At 41.6% G+C, this 21,764-nt stretch overlaps 1 protein-coding gene across 1 annotated transcript in view; it reads right to left on the reverse strand.

Moving 5' to 3' along the window:
* Window positions 1-20,391, reverse strand: part of HOGA1 (4-hydroxy-2-oxoglutarate aldolase 1) — a 531,655-nt gene extending 511,264 nt beyond the window's left edge. The window contains exon 1 of the mRNA XM_044056230.1: window positions 19,547-20,391. Within this exon, the coding sequence (XP_043912165.1) occupies window positions 19,547-19,802 (256 nt within the window). The 5' untranslated portion in view covers window positions 19,803-20,391. The remainder of the gene's footprint in view (window positions 1-19,546) is intronic.
* Window positions 20,392-21,764: the final 1,373 nt, after the last annotated feature.

Consider the following 21,764-nt stretch of genomic DNA (forward strand, 5'->3'; position numbering starts at 1 on the left):
GACTGCTGCCAGCAGTTTCAAGACTGGTGGAATGCTGGCCAGCAATAAAAAGCCGCTTCATTAGTCAGAGGTCTCAGGAATGCCACCCTTTAATTTAGAAATTTGTGTAGGCGGAGGAGGATTTTTTTTTTTTAGATAATAGCATCTCTGTGGCAGAGTGCTACATATACTTTTTACATTACATTCTCCCAGTCTTTCATGTCATTTATAAAACTGGAAAGCAACACTATAACTGGTCTTGAGTTATATGCAGTGATGCAGAGTCTTCCAATGTGAAGTTCAGAAAAGGATGGATGACCAGTATTTTGGAGCCAAAGTAGCAGCTTTAAGGCAGTTACTCCTAACATGTGGTACAGCACATTTCTCAGTACTTCACAGCTGAACAATTTGATATCTACAAAAATGGTTTGATTTTAATAACCCTTAAAAAATTCTTCGGGTATAACAGTTTTTAGGAAACAGTAACACGAGATAAAATGCAGCCAGAAGCCTTAAACCTAACAGATGTAGACATGGATATACTACACTCAGATTACTGTGCTTTAACCATTGCAGTGCCAGTGTTCCTCAACATGAGCAAAGCATCTGTTTCTGAATGGCTGGTGAACTTAGTGCATTTCATACAGAGATTCAGTTCATACTATCCACCTCAGCTAGTAACAGCTATGTAGAGTGAGTATTTTCCTTAATGAGAAATTCATGGGCTAATCAAAGGAACAGAATGCTGATACTGCTGGTAAAAGCCAAAATGCAGGTCAAACTAAACATCAACTTAAGTTGTACACAATTACATGTTTATTAAAAGGAAACCAGAAACATTGAAGCTGCAAAGTCCAAGGCAAAATATATATTCAAGCACAAATAATCACGATTTTTCAGTTAACTACATAAGGAACTCCTCATTCCATTTTCAATTTCAAATGTACTGTTTCTATGCCTTGTTGTGTTAGCACTGCGCATCTCTACTCATAATATATACCAGTAGTTTTGTATTTGCAACTTTTACCGTAAAAAAAGATTTTTCCTGAACAGTATACATTTCAGCCACAGCCATCTACTAGGTCATGTCAGAAAAGTTAAAATGCAATACATAGGAAATCAATGAAGGTGGAAACCATGAACACAATAAAATACTGTGTAGCTGTACTGCTGTATGTGTACATACATTTAATTTTTCATATGACATCCTTCAAGCAATACTAGCTACTTCCATCTACTTTCACATGTTAGTAGAGTCACAATAAAAATGTAACACACAGGAAACCAGTGAAGCTGGAAGCCAGAAATATGATAAACCCAAGTCAAGTATGCACATAAGCATTGTAGTGACACCGCAATGCTTATGTGCTTAAGCATTGTAGTGACACCGCAATTGACTAAGCGAAACCAACAGATTCAATGCGTTTCTTATTAGAGACCTCCCATTGAAAAGGTCAAATTAAAAAGAGGTGGAATGTATTACATTAATTTTTTTTACATGCAGAATATGACAGTTTCTGCAAAACAGTGTTGATGACAGTATGCGTTGTTGAGCACTTCTAAGTTCTAGTGCTGTAGCTGTGTAATCTTACAGAGGGAGATATATTCCATACCCATCAGTTTCTGGATAGGTACATTTGAATGGCGGGTAAAACAAAACAACAAATGGCTGTAATGAAGGAAATTATTCTTTTGAGTAGGGACACAGGATCTGACATGCCTAGATATAAAGAGGCTTGTTAAGTTTAATTCTGGTGGCTGCCAAAAAAGCAATTACTAGAAAACGAAAATCAAAGTCTAAACCAAATGTATATGAAGTATTTAGAAGTTATGTACCTACCATAACGTTCCATGTTAGTTGTCTTCTCTCGCCTTCTTTCTTGCTGGATGGGTTCGGAGCCGATCCTCGGCTCCGACGCGGCACTTGCTAAGCTCAAGAGTCACTTCCACCAGCTCCAGGCAGCCCCATATCCCATGATGCAAGGCGGAGATTACCCAGATCTCGTTTGGTAGCTAGAGGAAAAAATACCTACCATCTTCCCCCAAGGGAAGAAGAACAACTAACCTGAGAAAAAACTGTAAGGGGAACCCAGGTAACTAAGTGCTAACTGGTGTCCAAGGGAGAAATCTCCCAGAGAAGAGGATAGTTCAAGGTCTGTCCAGGCTACGGGGACAGGAGGGAGGGACGCAAGAAAGAAGGCGAGAGAAGACAACTAACATGGAACGTTATGGTAGGTACATAACTTCTAAATGTTAAGTTGTCAATCTCGCCTTCATTCTTGCTGGATGGGACCGCATCCCTTGCACCTCTATCCTGGGTGGCTCAATGGAACAGACTCTTGAGAACTGTGGAACCAAAACTCGCCCTGTCCCTGGAGGCCAAATCCAATTTGTAATGTGAGACGAAGGTATGAGGAGTGGCCCAATTGGCTGCTGCACAAATAGTGTCTAAGGGTAGTCTAGCCTGAAAGGCTGTAGATCTGGCTAGGCCTCTGGTAGAATGTGCTTTTGGTATCGAGATCAGCTGTTTGCCCCTAAGCTGATAAATATAAGAAATAGTGGAAGACAGCCATCTGGATAAGGTCACCTTAGAAACAGGGAGACCTTTCTTATTTTCAGCATAAGAAAGAAAAAGCTGATCAGACTTTCTAGATTGCTTTGTTCTGTCCAAGTAATATCTGAGTTGGCGATGAACATCTAGGCAATGCAATTTTTGTTCCGCCCTGTCAGAATAATTGGGAAAAAATACTGGAAGATCAATAGATTGGTTTAAATTTGTCTTAGAAACAACCTTGGGCAAAAAGGACGGATTAGTTCTCAAAGATACTCTATCCTTGTGGAAGACCAAGTAAGGGAGACGAACACAGAGAGCATGAAGTTCAGACACCCTTCTAGCCGAAGTAATAGCGACTAGAAAGAGTGTCTTCCAAGAGAGAAATTTTAACGAGCATGTAGCAGCCAGTTCAAAAGGGGGAAGTATTAAGGATGCCAGCACTAAATTTAGATCCCACTGCGGTGGAGGATCCCTAACAGGGGTTTAAGTAGGAAGATCCCTCTGAGAAAGGCTTTGCAAAGTTTGTGAGACATAATGTTCTGGTCTGCAAATCCGACATAAAAATTGAGATTGCTGCCAGCTGGACTTTAACTGTGGAAGAAGAAGAACCAGAGTGAAAAATTTCAGCTAGGAAGTCCAAAACTGACTGAATAGGGACAGTAAAGGGATCTATGTTCTTAGACCTTGCCCAAAAGGAAAAACGTTGCCATTTGCTAGAGTAAATCCTTCTGGTAGAGGACTTTAGAGAAGCTACTATGATATCCCTAACGGGATTAGAGATCATAGGAAGCCTGGCTAAGGAAGGAAGTGGAGCAACCAAGCAGTGAGGTTGAGGGAACGAATGGACCGGTGCAGTTGACCCGACTGGTGGGTCAGAAGATCTGGAACTGGGTCCAGATGCCAAGGCTGCACTAAGAGATGTTGATGAAGGAACGGGAACCAAATTTGTCGAGGCCAGTAAGGAGCAATAAGAATCAGCTTGGCTCTCAAGTCGGTAGCTTTCTGAAGTACCTGAGGAATCAACGGAAAAGGGGGAAAAGCATAAAGAAGTCCCCAGGGCCAATCCTGGGTTAGAGCGTCTCTGGGTGGATGGCCTGGAAATGGAAAGAGAAAAAGTCTGGGCATTTGTTGTTTTGGGGTGTAGCAAAAAGGTCGCAGCAAGGAGGGCCCCACTTCTGAAAAATCTCTTCCGCTATAGATTGTTTGAGAGACCACTCGTGAGGCATGAGTATAGCTCTGCTCAACCTGTCCTCTATGATGTTGGTTTTCCCGGGGATATGCGTTGCTATCAGAAACCGCTGAGAGGAGATCGCCCATTGCCAAAGTCTGAGAGCTTCTCGACACAGAGGATAGGACTTGGTCCTGCCCTGTTTGTTGATATACCATACTACGGACATGTTGTCCATGTGAACTGCGATAGTTCCTAAAGGAAGAAAGTCGTTGAGGGCTTGCAACGTTAAAAGCACTGCTCTCATCTCTAGGACATTTATATGCAGGTGGTATTCGAACGGTTGCCACGTGCCATGGACCATCCTGCCCTGATAATGCCCCCCCACCCGATCAGGGAGGCATCCGAAGTGACCATGGCTACAGGGGCCGGGGGGGACAAATGGTCTGCCCTGATGGACTAGGGGGGAAGAAATCCACCAGGATAGGTGGCTCTTGCAGATCTGTGTGACAAGGATCTTGTGACGCATGGGCAACTGCTGAAAGGACCACTGGGTAAACAACATCCATTGTAGGAGACGCATGTAAAAGCGGCCCAGAGGAAGAAGTGTGATGGCAACTGCCATTAGGCCTAACACTTTCAGGACCAACCTGGCTTGTACCTTTTTGCTGAATAGGATGATCCGAACATGATTTTGGATATCCAGGATTCTTTGATTTGTTAGATTTGCTGACATCCGAGTTAGTGTCTAGATCTGCGCCTATAAAGGTAATAGATTGGCAAGGCGATAAGGAATACTTTTCGAAATTGACAGAAATCCCTAACTGGCTGCAGAGACGTAGAGTGTAATCCCTGGCCTGGAGAAGTTGATGCCTGGTGGTGGCTGTGAGGAGCCAGTCGTCTAGGTACGGAAACACCTGGAATCCCTGATGTCTCAGGTGAGCCGTGACCACTGCCATGCATTTGGTGAACACTCTGGGGGCTGTGGTGAGACCAAAGGGCAGGGCTCTGAATTGAAAATGACTGGTCCCCAGCCAAAAGCGGAGAAACCTTCTGGAGCGTCTGTGGATTTTTATGTGATAGTACGCATCCTGAAGGTCTATAGAGCACATCCAGTTGTCTTTGTCCAGAAAGGGCAAAATCGATTGAAGTGTGACCATCCGAAAACTCGTCTTTTTGACAGACTTGTTTAGTCTGCTGAGGTCTAATATTGGTCTCCGGTCTCCCGTCTTTTTGGGGACCAAAAAGAACCTAGAGTAGATTCCGGATTCTAAATGGCCTGCTGGAACTGGCTGGATGGCCCTTTTCTCTAGAAGTTTTGAAACCTCTAGCTTTGCAATTCCCTTAGACCAGGTGGAACGTCTGGAAGGGATCCTTTTTGAGGGAAGGGGCTTTTCTCGAAAGGTATTTTGTAACCCTCGGATATGATCGACTGTACCCATTTGTCTTGAGAAAGGGAAAGCCAGGCTTCTGGGTACAGTGACAATCTCCCCCCGACTGCCTCCAAGGGTGGGCAGTCGGGCAACACCTCAGGGATGCTGTAAGGGCTTGTCAGAGAGAGGCTCTCTGCCGCCCTGGTTCTGCGGACCCCTCTGCCCCTAGGGTGGCGTCTGTTGTTATTACCCCCTCTGCCTCTGGGGGTAAACTGACCACGTGCATCAGGCGTGACTCCTTGAGATTTTCGGAACCACATTTTCCCTCCCTTCTGACCTTTGGGGTAAGGCCTTGAAGGGGTGGAGAAACGGACCCCTATGGCAGAAAGAGTCTTGCCGTCTTGCTTGCACCTGGTCAAAGTGTCCTTCACCTGAGGTCCAAACAAAGTTGTCCCATCGAAGGGAGAGTTTGTGAAGGATGCCTTAAAGGGGTCTGCAAAATTGCAAAGTCGCATCCAGGACTGACGTCTGAGAGCCACTCCTGTGCCTGCAGCTCTACTCGCTCCATCGGCTGCATAAGAAATGAGCCACATGGAGGAGTTAGTTATGGAATTTAGGATTTCCAGCTGAGAGGCAATCTTCTCTTGAGCCCCAGCAGCTGACGGATCCTGTACCACCTCACCCAATTCCTTGAGGATATCTCTTTGAAGTCGGGTGAAGTGATATAGATAATTCAGCAAACGCATAGCAAAGGTCGCTGAGGAAAACATCCACTTACCATACCTGTCCATGGTCCTAGATTCCTTGTTAGGAGGATGGACCGGTACGGAAGGATCTGCAAGTTCCTTTTTGGTGGCGGCCGCCACCACCATGGCATCAACCGGGACACCTTTGGTGAGAAACTGTTTTTCAGTGGGGGCCGTGATAAATTTAGAAGGCCTCCTGGGGACTGGTTCCACGGAATCAGGAGATGCCCACGCCTTTCAAGCTATCACGTCCATGAGGGGGTCGAAAGGCGGAGAAACCCAGGAGGTGGAGGGTCGAGATCCAAAAGCCTCCAAGTATACCGACTCATCCTCGGAGGGGTTAATGGAGGGCCAGTTCCCCCTCTGTTTCAGAAGTTCAAGAATGTCTGAAAAGGAGACATCCTCAGAGGGGGATCTTGGGGACCCCTCCGACTCATCTAAGTCGGTATCTCATGTCGTAAACTCAGGAGAGTCTAAATGCTTCCTCTTGCAAGTCCTCTTACGTGGGGGTTCCCCTGAAGGATCAGGAGAAACCTCGGAAGAGGAAGGTATTCCCAATGGGGAAACCTGGGGCGATGGATCTCTGGGTCCGGGAGCAAGAGAGTGGGAAGAGATATCTACAGGCACTGAAGAGGGAGGAGCTAAAGGGACCGACTGTTGACTCAGCTCGGGGGCTAGTACACTCCTCATCACCTCGGCTCCCTCCCGGGAGGACCGAGCTCCCGCTCCAAGGAAACAGGAATCCCCGGCCTCACCAAAAGGGAAGGCTCCGAAGCAGATGTCGGTGCCGAGCTTACCAAAGCCGAAGCTCTGAGGGGGAGAACGGGGCCGGACAAGGGTCCGATGCCACTCGCCCCCTCGGAACAGACAAGGGAAGCCCGATGACCGGATCCCTCCAAGGACGGTCTCAAGGAGGAGATAGGAGTCGAAGACGGCGGAGCCAAAAGGAGTGGTATCGGCTCCGAAGTACCAACAGTCACAGTTCCAATAAGCTCCAGCTCCGAGCTCTGAAGTAGAGTCGAAGGAGGAATTTCTGGAGGGTGTGGAATAGCGGTCGTCTGCTGAGACGGGCTATGAAGCATCTGGGCCAGTGCCTGTGATTTCAGCAGTCTACTCACCACTCTCTCCAAGTCATGGTCTGAGAGTCTGGAAGACTCTGAGGATCGGCTCCGATGGCTCTGCTCCGAAAGTAAGGGAGAGGCCGGAACCGAATGAATAGACTCCAGCGACAGAGATCTGGATCTCTTTCTCGACGGAGCCATCGGAGCCGAAGAACCTTCGGTTTCAGTTGGAGCCGACAACTTGTCGGCTCCGAGCTGGGTCAGAGATGTGTCGGCTCCAGCTGGAGCCGACACAGGCATGGAAGCAAGAGTATCGGTGCCAATCGGCGCCGATACCGAACCTTCAGAGAAGGAAGGATCAGCTCCAGCCGGAGCCGATCTCGACTCCAAGGGAGTCGGAGCCAAGGCTGAAGGCTTGGACACTGAAGCCTGGGCCTTGGGAGACTTTGAGGGCTTCCCCGAGCCGGACTTAGCCGGGGAGCTCTCAGGCTTTAATAAGCCCATGAGAATAGGTTTATTTCTACGTTCCTGCAGGACTCTCTGGCTGAAGGAGTGACAAATAGCACAGGAGTCCTGCAGGTGTAGAGGTCCCAGGCAATAAATACAAGAAGTGTGACCGTCTGTCAGAGACATCTTCTGACAGCACGAGTCACACTTCTTGAAGCCTGAGACCCTAGCTTCTTTAGACATGACTGAGTCCCTAATACACACACACACTACACAGTCAGTCCAAAAATTAAACTAAATTAACAAAACCAAGTACAGGGAAAAAACACACAGACACACCCAAACAAACCCTGACAGGAAAAATATAGGAGGGGTAAAGACCTAAGGCCCGACTAGCAAAAAAAAAGGAATAAAGGGAACGGGACACTAACGGGAATAGGGCTAAGTGAATCGGGAAGTTAATAAAGTAATATATATATATATATATATATAAAAATAAAGTACTGGGGTGGACTAAAGTCTCAGAAAAATAGTTAGAAAAATTCACTTACCAGGAGCTGGTAAAAAGTCACCTCATGAGTGAAGCGGCAAACGAGATATGGGTAATCTCTGCCTTGCATCATGGGATATGGGGCTGCCTCGAGCTGGTGGAAGTGACTCTTGAGCTTAGCAAGTGCCGAGTCGGAGCCGAGAACCCATCCAGCAAGAATGAAGGCGAGATTGCCAACTTAACATTGAGTATTATAAATGAGATAAAACTGGAAGAGATCTTTAAAAAAGGAAAGGCGTGAATTACACAGAAATAAATGAAAACTGTAGGAACAATGCATGCAGAATAATGTTCAGAAAGAGGAATGAGGTTTAATGGAAGGCAAGAATTAAGGAAATTATGTAAATGTTGGACTGACAGTTATTAAGAAAAAAGATATGTGCAACGGATGTAAATGGAAAATATGTTAAGATGGTTTATTTTCTTTTCTGTTGATTTCATTTCTCCAAACTTCTAGATTTCTAATACCATGACAGGAAAGGACCCCACTCCTAAGTCAATAAAAGTTGATGAAATTTGTATTGTTTCGATCTTTGATGTTAGTAAAAAGTGCTTTGCAGCACCCACAATGTGCCCAGAAATTACTCCTGCAGTTCATATGAAGTTACATGTACAGGTAGCATATATAACTATGCTTGTAGATTCTTTTATTAGACTCATTGCTCCCATTATTATTGGAATTGCCTGGGTATCTTTCTTCAACTTTACTCATCTCTGCCTGCAAATCCTGATATTTTAGGACTGTGTCACTCTGAGACACTAATCTCCAAATGTAGCAATTTCAATTATCAATTTCTCACACCTATTTTTTTTTTTTTTTTTTTTTTAATTGCTGGTAATGGGTGATCCTGTGTGATATGAACTTCATCATGCTTTAAAATGCTTTGTGATTCACGTTTCCAATGTTAATCAGCTGCTTCAATATTATAGCATTTGTACAATCTCCAGTGCAACAGTCTTGCCACAGTACTGAATCTTTCAGTGTACATTCCTTCTGCCATAAGTATATCACACCCAGTGGCGAGGTGTACGACGGTTTCAAAATTTTTAACAGAACCTACTTTGTCTATTTCTCCATATTCAATGGACTTTATAAACCAATGTGTATACAGTCCACTATCCCGGACTGTCATTATTTATATTCTTTAGTTTCAACTCCTCTCCTTAACCATTTCTGCATCAAATCCTGACATGAGGTTGTTCCAGATCATCTCTATACTTGCCACTATATTTATGACTTATCCACATTTCTTTCTTCCTTTCTCATCTGATCATCCTTATGTTCTTTCTTCTGTTTTTGGCACAATCAGTTGCAGTCTAATTTTTGCCTACTTCTGTTTTGATTTCCATCCCTAACTGACACCGGAATGCTTCTGGTAAACTAAGCAGAGAGGTTATCTTAGACTTCCTCTCCTCAGGTTTTAAAACTTTCACTATGTTTAGATCTGATGAGGTCAGACTCAGCAGATATGTATGCAGTCCTACACCTGCAGAGCTATACATGTAAATCAATTTCACTGAGGCCTATACCTCTTCACAACGTGGAATATAATATAGCCTTGATATACACTGATTTGTATACATCATTTTATAAGACTGAAGCATTTTTCCTGTTTTTCTCTCTAACTGATCCAGTCAATCACACCAAAACTGTAAGTTAGAACAGGAAGATCAAACTGGTTTCCAGCTTGAACTTTATTCTTAGATGTCCAGGCTGTTTTCAATATTAGTTTTAGTATTCCTTACAGAGTTTTATTCGTATTTGTTCATGTTATACCAACCCTTCACCAATTCCCAAATATTTATACACTCCTTCCTGCTCAAGTGACATTATATCAAATTCCTGTCCCAGAGTGCTATTTTCTTGATACTGCAACTTTACTGCTTTAAACATTGTTTTGCATATTTCTCAAGACCAAATGTCATTCTTGTATCATTTCATAAAATTACAATCACTTCCAGTTACGCTTTCAACTCCTCATCTGATGAACTACACTGTTTTAAGTTATCCACAAAAAGTAGATAAAACGTCCCTAAGCAAGGTTGTTTTCTGGAAGTCAAACTGTAACCAAACCTAATCTGTTATGCAAACAGCAAATGGGTTAAGAGCAAGACAAAACAGCAGCAGTGACAAAGAATTAGCCTGGAATATCCCCAAAATAATTTGGCCTTTTTCATGACTTAATTGCAAAGTGGTTTGTCAATGTAATGTTACTTATCAGTGTAGGATACATCTTGTACATCTGTGAGCATCCTTTATACATGAACGAGAGATTCCGTCAAATGCCTTTTTTGTGCAATATATCTATGCTATAGTTAGAGTCACCCTTTTTTACAATTCTCTGTTATGACTATTTAGGAACAAATGATCCTTTGTTCCATATGACTTTGTTTGTTACCCTTTTGTTCTACTGCCACGATTGAGTTTTCTTCTAAATGGCTATGAACTCTGTCTGCATTGGTTCCAGTATATAGCATGCACATCATTTGGAAGGCAAGTTATTGGTCTGTAGTTTTTAGGATGGTTTACAGGTTCACTCTTAAGTATCACTTTTTCCCATTGTTAACCAAATTGATGTCTGCTCAGGCTGCACATACAATTCTTACTCTGGGCTAAATCTTTGTGTAAAGATGTTACTTTAGCCAGAAGTTGGGTACTACATCTGGACGTGTGATTTTTTTTTTTCAATTAGGAGATTTCATTTTGCTTAAATTTTTCTGACCGTTACTTCATCCCACTTCATATCCTGAACATTTGCATTCCTTAACATTTCTTCTAATTCTTTTATCCATTTGGCATCTTCCTTATGTTTCATGGGTTCTTCATAAATATTTCTCCAAAACGTGTCTTTTTTTCTTTGTGGTGGTGTTTCTACACCATTTGCTTTGCTTCCCACTTCTCTATAAAACTTTTTTTTTTGAGTCATCAATGAATTACTTATTTTGCACTTTTCCAAAATATTAATCTGCATATCTTCCACGTTTTTTCTGCCTTTGCCAATATCTTTAACTTATTATTTGCAATGATGCAGGATAGATCCTGGCCTGTTTCAATACTATACATTGCTTTCACCATTCCTATTTTTTGTTGACCTGCTCCCTTTTACGCATTCTTCTAAGTGACACTTCTCGTTTTAAATGTTTTATGGTGTACATAGAATCACAGTTGGTTACAAGGCTATTGGCCCTACGGTCTCTGCAAGCCTAGCCATATTACACCCTTGTTCCACAAAGATATATAGTCTATGTTTGCATGCGAATCTAAGATCAACATCAGCTACCCCTAAGAGGTACACAGGTGAAATCCCTGGTGTAAATTTACAGTTTCCCCATCCAATTGTTCAGGTTACATTTAAATAGGATCATTGATAAGCTCTGTTTTACACAAATTGGAGTTTGTTCCAGAGGAGTGGCAACCTCTGGGAGACATATATGTCTCTTCAGCCTGTCCTGTTAACACTGCAGGCTAGGTTAAGATCCCTACAGTGAGTGAATCTTGTCCCATTGGATTTGCAGATGTGCAGCAGCTTCATCAAGGCAGGGTCTGAAAGTGCTCTGTAGGCCAGGCACAAATCTCCTCTAAGCAGTCTATATGATACTGAATAAAGGGCCTTCGGTCTGTCCATGTAGGTCATGTGTTGTAGGCACTGAATTTTCTTGGTCATAAACCTAACAGGTCTCTCCAGTTACTGCAGATGTCTGGTGAGGTACCTACAGATGGGAGCACTGTACTCCATTATTGGTCTTATAAGAGCAGAGTACACGGGAGTTATAACCTCCTTAACTTTGGATGCTATACCGTTGTTTATGAGGTGTGCAATGTAGAAGGCATTCTTTACTTCTGTGGACACCTGATGATCAAAATTCAGGCTGTTAGCATTACTAAATCTCTCACCACTGGGTTTTAACTTAGGGGGATATTATTAATCTTGTAATTAGCAGGGGGTTCTCCTTTGCAGAAGGGGATGATAATGCATAATGCATTTTTTTTGTTTTGTTTTACTTCAAGCCCATTGCTTTGACACCAATCATTTGTCTATGTAAGCACATTTTGTAGTATACCGACATCTTTGGGGATTCAAGGACTGCACCCAATTTACAGTAATCAGCAGACAAACTATAGGTTATCTATTTTCGCCTGGACTTCTGAAAAATAGATACCAAACAGTAGGGGGCCTAGCACAGATCCCTGTGGAACACCACTGGTTACAAAGTCTGCTAGTACAGCTGTCATCCCCAATTTTGCCTGTATGTGTTCTGTTTGTGAGCCAGTTGACAACCCATCTAGAGACATAAGGGTTAATCCCCAGCTGGGTGAGTTCCTCAATGATGCCCAAGTGAGGGATTGTGTCAAAGGCCTTGGCTAGGTGGCAGTGTGAACTGTTTTGCCTTCATCCAGGGCTCCACCAGGTTTAGCAGGCAAGATCTACCCTTAACTAAACCAAACTGGGTCAGGTCAAGAGTTTGAAGTTCACCTATATCCTTGTTGACAAGATCTATGATGATTCTCTCCTTGACCTTCCAGATAAGGCTGGTTAGACTTATGGGTCTATAGTTCCCAGGGTCTGTTAAGGGTCCCCCCCTTTGTGCAAGGGGATTATGGTTGCTGTTTTCCACTCAGCTGAAACAAAGCCAGAGCTTAGACGGAGTTTGAAGAGCATGATTAGTGGTTCCACTAACTCCTGTTTTAGACTATTTAATAGACAGCTTGGGATGCTGTCCAGTCCCATAGAAGATGTTTTGGCCTTGGAGAGTGTGGCTATGCCTGCTCTCTGGAGATACTAGGCAGAGGACTAGTGACAGGTATATTATGGGGTACGATTGGTGGGGACAGGAGAGTGAACTTTTTGCCAAACTTGTCTGCTAGCAGGTTGGCAATGTCCTCAGGTTCAGTGCAAGTGGTGCTGTCCACAGCTAGTTCTGCACAAGGCTGCCTTCCTTTTTAGATTTCGGACATAGCTAAAAAATGCTCTGCGATTTACCTTGGCTAGGGATGCTAATTTAGTTTTGTAATCAGCTTCAGAAGACTTCACAAGATGTCTAATCTGCTTGTTTATACTTTGGAGGGGGTTCTCGTTGGGACCGTTCCCGCTTGTTTTTTGGCAGCAGTTTCTCTTATTGTATAACCTATTTATGCTGAATGCGTTCTCTATTCAGTGCTTCTGTGGTGGCATTTTATTTCTTCCCTTCCTTTCCCTTATTGATCTATGTTTTTGTGGTAAGACTGTTATTAGTTTAGCTACACACTAATATATCCTGCTTACTACTGTTATATTCCATGAATTTCTGTTAATAGGGTGGATTACTGTGTTAATCTGTTTTTGCATACTTCTGACATTTGGATTTTTATTTACTTTTTCTTTTCGATCTTAATAGATCTCTCCATCTCTATTAAATCAAGCAACACACTCTTAGATCACGCTTGTAAACTGAGAACATATTCTTTTCTCTCTGCTTCCTGTGGACATTCTACAGAAAATTCCAGAACATCTTCCTGTGACACATCCTCTTCAGCTGTGTCCTGCAGCATCTGCTGTCCTTCCCAAGGGAATTCATTGGCCCATCACTCCACAACATTGCCTGCAATAGAGTTGCCACAGATTCCTGCTCCTTCTCTAGTTGTGCAACTCCAACTAAACTTTTGTTCTCATTTCCTACTGAAGGCTCCAGTGCATCATCATCTTGGGGCAAGTCATCCCGCACCACCTGTTTTTCCTTAATTTTGGGGGATCATTGTTCCATCATGCTGAGACATTACCCAAGTTTGATTTTCTACACTAAATACTTCACAGGTAATCCATAATTTCAGTTTCTAGTTCTTTAACTTTTTCACTGCTAATCCTTTTTGCTACTTCCTCCTTTGTTTTCTTATTTCTGTTAATGTATGTTTGCCTCTTACAAGATTTAATGAAGTTGTTTAAAAGAAAAGAGCATTTATAAGCAGTAGGAATTGCTGTGATCCAGGTTACATTTTTTGAAAATACCATTACCTAAACAAATGGCATTCCTTTTCAACTTATGCCATTATTATCTTTCTGCAGTACACACTACACATCATTTGTATACAGATGCCATGTCTTACAGTGCTTTCTGTAACTCATTTCAGTATCGCAAAAATGTACTTCTGAGTAATGCAAGTAATGCATACTACTGATTAAGGTAATTGCATTTACCTTCAGCACAAGGAAATGATATCTCTTGCTAACTGAAAAAGAGAACAGTTTTAAAATTGCCCTACTTAATATTTTTTAAAATGCCATTATCTGAGCAAAATGCTTATATCGCCATCTGTTTTCGCTGATATTAAGTTCAAGGGTATGGTAGTGACTTTCCAATTTTCATTTAGGGCTACATCATACATGCCTAGCACCTTCATTTTGATATCTCACTGTGTTAAGTGAAACTCTTCTCTTGCATTTTATGCCATGTTTAAAATTAATTGACAGTGTGTACTGCTTGTTAAATGTGCAATACTACTCTTTTAAAAGCACAAGTTATACATCTTGAAGACCATAAGTTAACATATAATGGATAGCCAGTGCACTCTGGTTACAGCACTGCATTCTTTCTATTCCAAATTTCCAGTGCCAAACAATTTACTTCTCAAGCATTTTGTGTGAAAGACAGTGTGTTATAACGCCAAAGTCTAGATTTATAATTGTAATTTTTATGAAATACATTAATTTGTTTACACTATAGAAGACAGCCACTGTGGTTTCTTCAAATCACTGCAATCCTGCTTCATTGGTTTGCCATTATTTCTGGTACTGTAAAATTAAAAAAAAAAATCCAGCGCACATTCTTTTTATTTACAATTAAAATGTCAATTATATCACAGTAAAAGTTGTGTCATATTATTATTTACTTGTTATGACCATGCATTATCGGGAGTGGGTCTTCATACAGCAGGTGTGGTTTGCAAAGGGGCAGGGCAAATGGAAATGAGGAGTGGGTTGATTTTAAGGAAATGAAATGACAAAGGTAGCAACCATGACACCAAGAATATATGAACTTGTGTTGCAGATTTATTAAAAGTGGAACTTGCACATTACTACATTTAGAAGTGTTAATAAATATTCACGAGAAAAGTCAAAATGCCCTTGCAATACAGAATTATCATGGATGGGGTCAAACCAAGAGCACCCAATCAACTAGAAAATCTTTCTCAACTGTCCCTGATTTTCAGAGACGTCTCCGATTCTGACTCAATTTTTAGTTCTGTCCCTCTTAACCCCCCCCCCCCCTAAAATTGGTGGGTTTTGGAGAAATAGTGAAGAGTTACAGTAAAGAGTAACAACATCAGCTGTCAACTTCTCTTACTTCAGAAGACTGTAAATTAATTCACATTCACTTGTCATCATCTCAAGTTATCAGTACTAATATTAAAAAAAAGTCCCAGATTCTGTTGAGATTTGTCCTCATCACTCGAGAGCTGGGAACTACAGGTTTGTTTCAGAGTTCAAACTAGAAGCTTTTCATGAGCATGCAAAATAAGAAAGATTTCAATCAGCAACAAGATTTAAAAATAAAATCTCCATGACAAATAGACAACTAAAACTGTCCTGGACTGGGCTGGTTTATCCCATCTGCACATTACAATAGGAATGGCAAAGGAATTATCCATTTCAAAGAAGCTTCTTACCACCCATAAAATTATCCAGCATCCATCTGCCTATTCCAGCACTAAAATCCATTCTGCACAACTATGTTCCCATTCAGTCATTGCTATCCAGTGATGGTAAAGTCCTGTCTGCCTACAAACCTATCAAATTTGCTGGGCAGTGTACTCGTACAACATTGCTAATGTCTGGAACTCCTTACCTGTATCCATCAGGTCAATACCTTCCCCTCCCATCTTTCAAAACCACTCAAACACTTCGTAGATAAAATCTGTCTTTGTTTTTGTTCAAAGCCAGGGTAAACTACATCCCTAAATGTGAACAAGTACCTTTTCATTCCTTACACCAACTTACTAACCCTTCTTCACTTACTTCAAACAAATTCTCTTCCCTGATACTCTCTCTGTACCATAATCCTGTTTTTCCTCACTTCATTTTGCATTTCCTGTTTGTATTAGACTAACTTACCTTTAATTTCTTTACAAACGGTCTAAAATTTCTATAAATATTAAATGATTATCAGATAACTTGTACTGATTCTTAATCAATGTTTTTATATTATCACTAATATAATTATTTAAAGAGCAGATGTTTTTGTTTTATTTTTGAAGATTACAAAATTGTTCTTAATGTTTTGTAATGATTCTTCCCAGGCCTTCGCTGAAAATGGACTTGTACCCAGTCAGACTTTTCTGGTAATCAAGTGTCAATAAATTAAAGCCACCATTTTTAGTTCAACCAAAACTTAAAGTTGGACTTCACTGCCTCTAACTTCTTTCCGAGAGGTCAGTCCAACCCATGTACTTTTTTTTTTTTTTTTTTTTTAAAAACCATGTTTCAGTAAGACTTCTAGTCAGAGAGACTGTACACAGCACACTCACTCAGGGTTGCTATGTGGAAGTTCAAACTGGGACTTGAGTATTGCTGGTGTGGAGGAAGGAGGAGGTTCACGAATGACAGTGGAATAGCATTAATACAAATTAATTAATGAAGAAAATAAAAATTTCACAGCTTGGATAAGCAGATGACTACTAAAGGCAATGTAGGCTTACATAGACACAAATGCAGATGGCTCAGTGTCTACCTTGGTCAAATCCACTGGAAAATTTCATGGATTGTGTTTAAACTGGATACAAATCTCATGTGCACAGTTCCATATTCTCCAGTGGTGTTATGTAGTTTTCTTTAAACACACTCAGCAACATGTCCTTTTCCTAATACAGCAAGCAGCGGGTATACTGTTAAATAGATCTTTTTTCGTCTTTTCCCGGTTAGGGGTCACCACAGCAGATCACCTGTCAGCTCATAATTGGCAGTGGAGTTTTACAGTGTTGAGTTGCCAGCCCGGCACCCAACCTTCCACAGAAGGCACACATACACTCACACCTAGGGCCAATTTAGAGTGTCCAATCCACCTACAGCATGTCTTTGGGATGTGGGAGGAAACCAGAGCACCCGGAGGAAACCCACATGACCACAGGGAGGACATGCAGACTCCACAGAGAAGGCACCCCAGCCAAGGATCGAACCGGACAACCTCTTGCTGTGAGGTATGGCAAATGAGATCTGATGGTTTGAAAAAGAAGAGCAGGGCATCATGGAAGAGGGAGGAGTTTGAGGCTTGGATCGTATGTCTGGAAGAAATGGCCGAGTTGGATCTGACGGCAGATCTGAAGACCCATTTGTGATGCATAATGAAATAGACAACATCAGATCTCTAATTTTACCTCCACAGAACAAAAACTTTCAGGAAATCAGATCAATTATTTCTTTTTCAAGAACTAAATTGGGACAATCTGTGTCAAAAGTCACATAACATGGTGGCTCACTAATTGTATTTCTCATGGTTAAAAACAAAAGGGTTTAACTTTACCAAGTCCACCATGAGCTCATACCACAAGGTCAGTATCCACTTTTTTTACCTATCTGTAAAGCACAGTTGTGAAAGAACTTACTGTAACAGTAGCTGTCCTATTGACCACTACTGCAATATTCTTAACAGATACGTCTTTGCTCGATGACGTTTGGTGGGTAACAAAGCTTTACCTTCACACGACATATACCTGGGTGATTACTTCAGCTCGTTGGCATCAGGGTATAAAACCGGATGTATGTATGAGAACCTCATACCATCTCCAAGCCAGCAGTGGCCTGAAGATGACCAAGGAAAAGGAAAGGCCAGCTAGGATAGCCTTTGGTTGAACAGGGGGAAGCAAATTCCTTGTCTGAAAATAAGATGCTGTGGTAAAGAATGTGCCTGTGTGCATGAAAGGCAAAGTGTTAGTGCCAATGAGAAGTCAAAAAGTAAATAAAGGGGGATAGGTGGGAGAGAAGGAATACTTTAACAGTGATCAGGAGGACATCTTACACAACTGTACCATGTTCTGACTAATTCACTGTTGCAGTATTCTTAACAGATGGATAATTCCCAGAACTGTATAGAAAGAGGTTGGTGGGCTAAAAGGAACCAGAAGGATAAAAGCTCAGGAGGCCAGACAGAATGGTTCTGGCAAACACTGTTCTGGACCTACAGAAAGCATCCAACATGTAGGGTTTTGTGAAGGTGTGGCCGGAAGACAAGATGGCTGCTTCTAGAATGGACCTGGTGTCTACAGCTTTGTCAGAAGCACCAAAAGAAGCTACTACTGGCTGCCTGGCATCACAGAGGGTGGGACGGCAGCCAATGCGATGCCCAGGACTTTGGTGGTCGGGCCGACTGGGGGCTGCTGTGGGCAGACGGCCCGGGTGCGAAGACTTGCAACAGTGAATACACTCGAACATCTACATTTATGGTAAGTGTACACAACTGTTCTGTCTGCCTGACCCTTTGGATGATAGGATTTTATTACCTACCTGACATAATTTTTCAGAAGAGTTCATCTGCATTCTACAATAAACCCGAAAGGCTTACATGGCCAAATGGAAAAGATTTTCCATCTGGTGCTTCAAACACAAACTCCATTCCTTTTCAGCAGACACCCCTACAGTACTTGTGGGACCTTTTACACTCAAGATTGGCCTATTCTTCCATCAAGACTTGCTCATTGGCCATTAATGATTGTCAACCTTTGGAACCCCCTCTCATGCTCAGGACAGAGGTTAAACTTTTCTTAAAACGAGACTTACACACATCAAACCCACATTTTGTTTGAAAGCTAACCTTGACTCCTTTTGAGCCAGCCAGCTGCATTAGCTACTTTAAAATTCTACACTTTGAAAACGGTGCTTCTCTCGACATTGACCTTAGCACACAGGTGTCAGAATTACATTCTCACATGGCCATTCCTCCGTTCCTCATCTTCCACAAAGATGGGGTAAGCCTCAGTCTGTCCTTCATGCCAAAAGTGATCAGTGAATTTATGCTCAATCAAGCAATCAGTTTGCCTGCCTTTTTCACCAGTCCCTACAATAAGGGGGAACGAAAGCTACAGTCTTTGGACATTCACAGACAGCTGAGATTTTACTTGGATAAAACTAAGGCCATCAGAAAAACAAATCAGCTGTTTGTTTTCTTCATGGAATTCAGGCTAGGACAACCAGTTTCCAAACAATCAGTTGCCTGCTGGATCTCAAAGGCTAGTTCCTTATCTATGGTGTTAAATAGATACGGGTCGTGAAATGCCGTATGCAAGTGAGGCTAATCAAAGTTTTAACTAATACTGCAACTAGCTGCTACAAAACAGGCATAAAAATACCAAATTCTTGCTTTCCATTAAACGTTGCTTCCTACAGCCCTCTGAGTAACATCTGTTTTCATCTGTTTTGCTACAAGTTTTTTTATTTTGGGGGGGAGGGGGCACCAAACCTTACTAGTTTCGGGTTTTATAGTAACACAGAAGTACTACACAAGATAAGTATGCGGGATTGATAAGGGATAAGACTAGCACGCCAGTTTGCAAGCAAAACAGTATAATTCTGCAACATATTATCAAATTTCCAAACATAATTGCTGCAGTGGCTTACACATTCACGAGAACCTCCAATTATACTGTGATATTCTAGGTGCAGCTGCGTCTATTATAAAAAAATGTCTTCAGTCCCCAACTTACCGCGGAAAGGAACGGAGGAATACCTGTGCAGGTTGTCTTCCAGCCGGTGATAATCCACCTCTTCCTTCTTATTAAATGGGGTTACGAGTGGTGGAAAAATTCCTCTCAAATCCAGCTTCTCGATGGACACAGAAGTAAATCTCCTCACACCAAACAACTTAAAGCACTCTTCGGGTCTATCTATCCCCTTTTGTAGGGCTCCAGCACAGTTAACATTTATAAAAGAACCACGTAACAAACGCCTAAAAACAAACATGTTGTCAGGTAAAGACACCACCAAGTAATATGCTAAAGTGCAGTTCAACAACTGACAGCTGTTCACTCTCACTTGAGGGAGTTAATACTTAACTTAGTTTAAGTATTAACAGACCCAAAAATCACATCTGCCGATTCAGCCTTGGAAAGAACGATTCTGCACACCTGATGAAAAAAGTATTGCTCAATAAAAATCTAATCACAAAACCAACGGGATGTCAAAAGTACAAGTGGGGTCATTATGAGCATTTAATCGTATAAAAAACATGAGATTTAACTAAGCTGTTAATGTTCAGCGGGTTTGGACACTCATTCTCAACGTATTGCATTAATGAATCTAAAACAATCCCGCCATTCCTCACATGGATTCCTGTCAGCAGGTTCGGCTACAGGCCTGCTACTACGTTAACAAAGTTTGTCGTTTTCGTAATCCTAGCAAACCGCTGTCTTTACGCCGTTTCTGAATTTCACATTTACCACACTGCTTTTACTACTTGCTGTCACAGTGTCACTAGACAGACATACTAATCCAAATGTCTTAACTTGCACAAACCATAAATACCATCACAATCCCACTATATCCCATAGAACTACTGTGTAAAACTTTGGGAATCATACTTACGTAGCTCCGCCTACTAAACGGCACTTTAACCAACTTTTGCCAGGTGTGCAACGTCTCTATGCATTCTCCAGATGTTATCGGGCAAACGTGAAAATCGCACGGCTTAACTTAAACATAAAAGAACTACAGTGATCCCATGACGCAAAAAGCAGTGGTCATTTGCAGACAGTTTTGGTATTTATTTATTTGGCATGTGTTTACTGAGAAAGACCAACTGGGCATGAATCCCTTTTTTAGCAGAGGCCCAGGGATAAAAGCTCCAACATGAGTAGTTCAATTAATAAACAACATAATATCACCACATGAAGTGCGGTAATAAATTGAATCCACACATACAGGATAAATAAAGTTAGATCAGAAAAAAATCATAGCGTGAATATTAAACAACAATCATGGGATACTGAACACCTAGTAAAGTACAATAAGCAGTGATAAGCAATGGTAAAGGTGGTAGTCTTTTGCCCATATTTAAAATGTTTAAGAGAAAGGAAAGATATTTTGCAGCTGGGGGGATTAGGAAACGGAGTTAAAGTAGGGAGATATCAAAGAAGTAACTGGTGCTTTGGCTAATAAGAGAAGGGAGGAGAGGAAATGGGAAAAGAAGAGCAAGGGAAAGAGAAAAAGGAAGAAGAGAAGCAGAATTGCCAGATAATTAAAAAAATAGCCCAATCAACTCCAAACACCAGCCCAATGTATGTCTTCATATCCCCAAGAGTAAATAGAACAAATTGCCATAAATTATCTATAATTATGTATGTCTTCATATCCCCATGAGTAAATAAGAACAAAATGCCATAAATCATGTATAATTAAAGTCATAATAAACCGTATTATAACAAGAGACTACATGTGCTGACAATGTGATACAACTCATTCTAAAATATATCACAAATTACTAATAATTAATCTAAATTACTTGCTACTTATTTATCTGTAACTGCAATATATTCGTCAGGTAGAACATCACCATCATCATGATCATCAGTCAAATAAATGTTCGAATTGAATGTACTCAGCATTGCTGTTGATGGGATAAATCCATTGCAACAGATCCCTTTGCACTTCATGTAGCTTCTTAATGCATAACAAAGCTTGTAGAATGCCTTGCAGCATTCTGTTTCTTAATTTATTTTTAATCAGATTAATTTCAGAGAAAGTTCTTTCTACGGCCACATTAGTGAAAGGTATCATCAGCATACTCGAGGCAAAATATCCCAGCTTCAGAAAGTCAAAATCCCCTGAAGTATCCATGTGATTTGCTACGGTTATCCAAAACTGCTGAATGTCATTATTGCTGATGTTTGGCCACAACATTGTGCCATTTTGCATCCACTTTTGTTC

This window comes from Protopterus annectens, chromosome 14.part0, assembly GCF_019279795.1.
Source record: "Protopterus annectens isolate FY-2018-M chromosome 14.part0, PAN1.0, whole genome shotgun sequence".
NCBI lineage: Eukaryota > Metazoa > Chordata > Ceratodontiformes > Protopteridae > Protopterus > Protopterus annectens.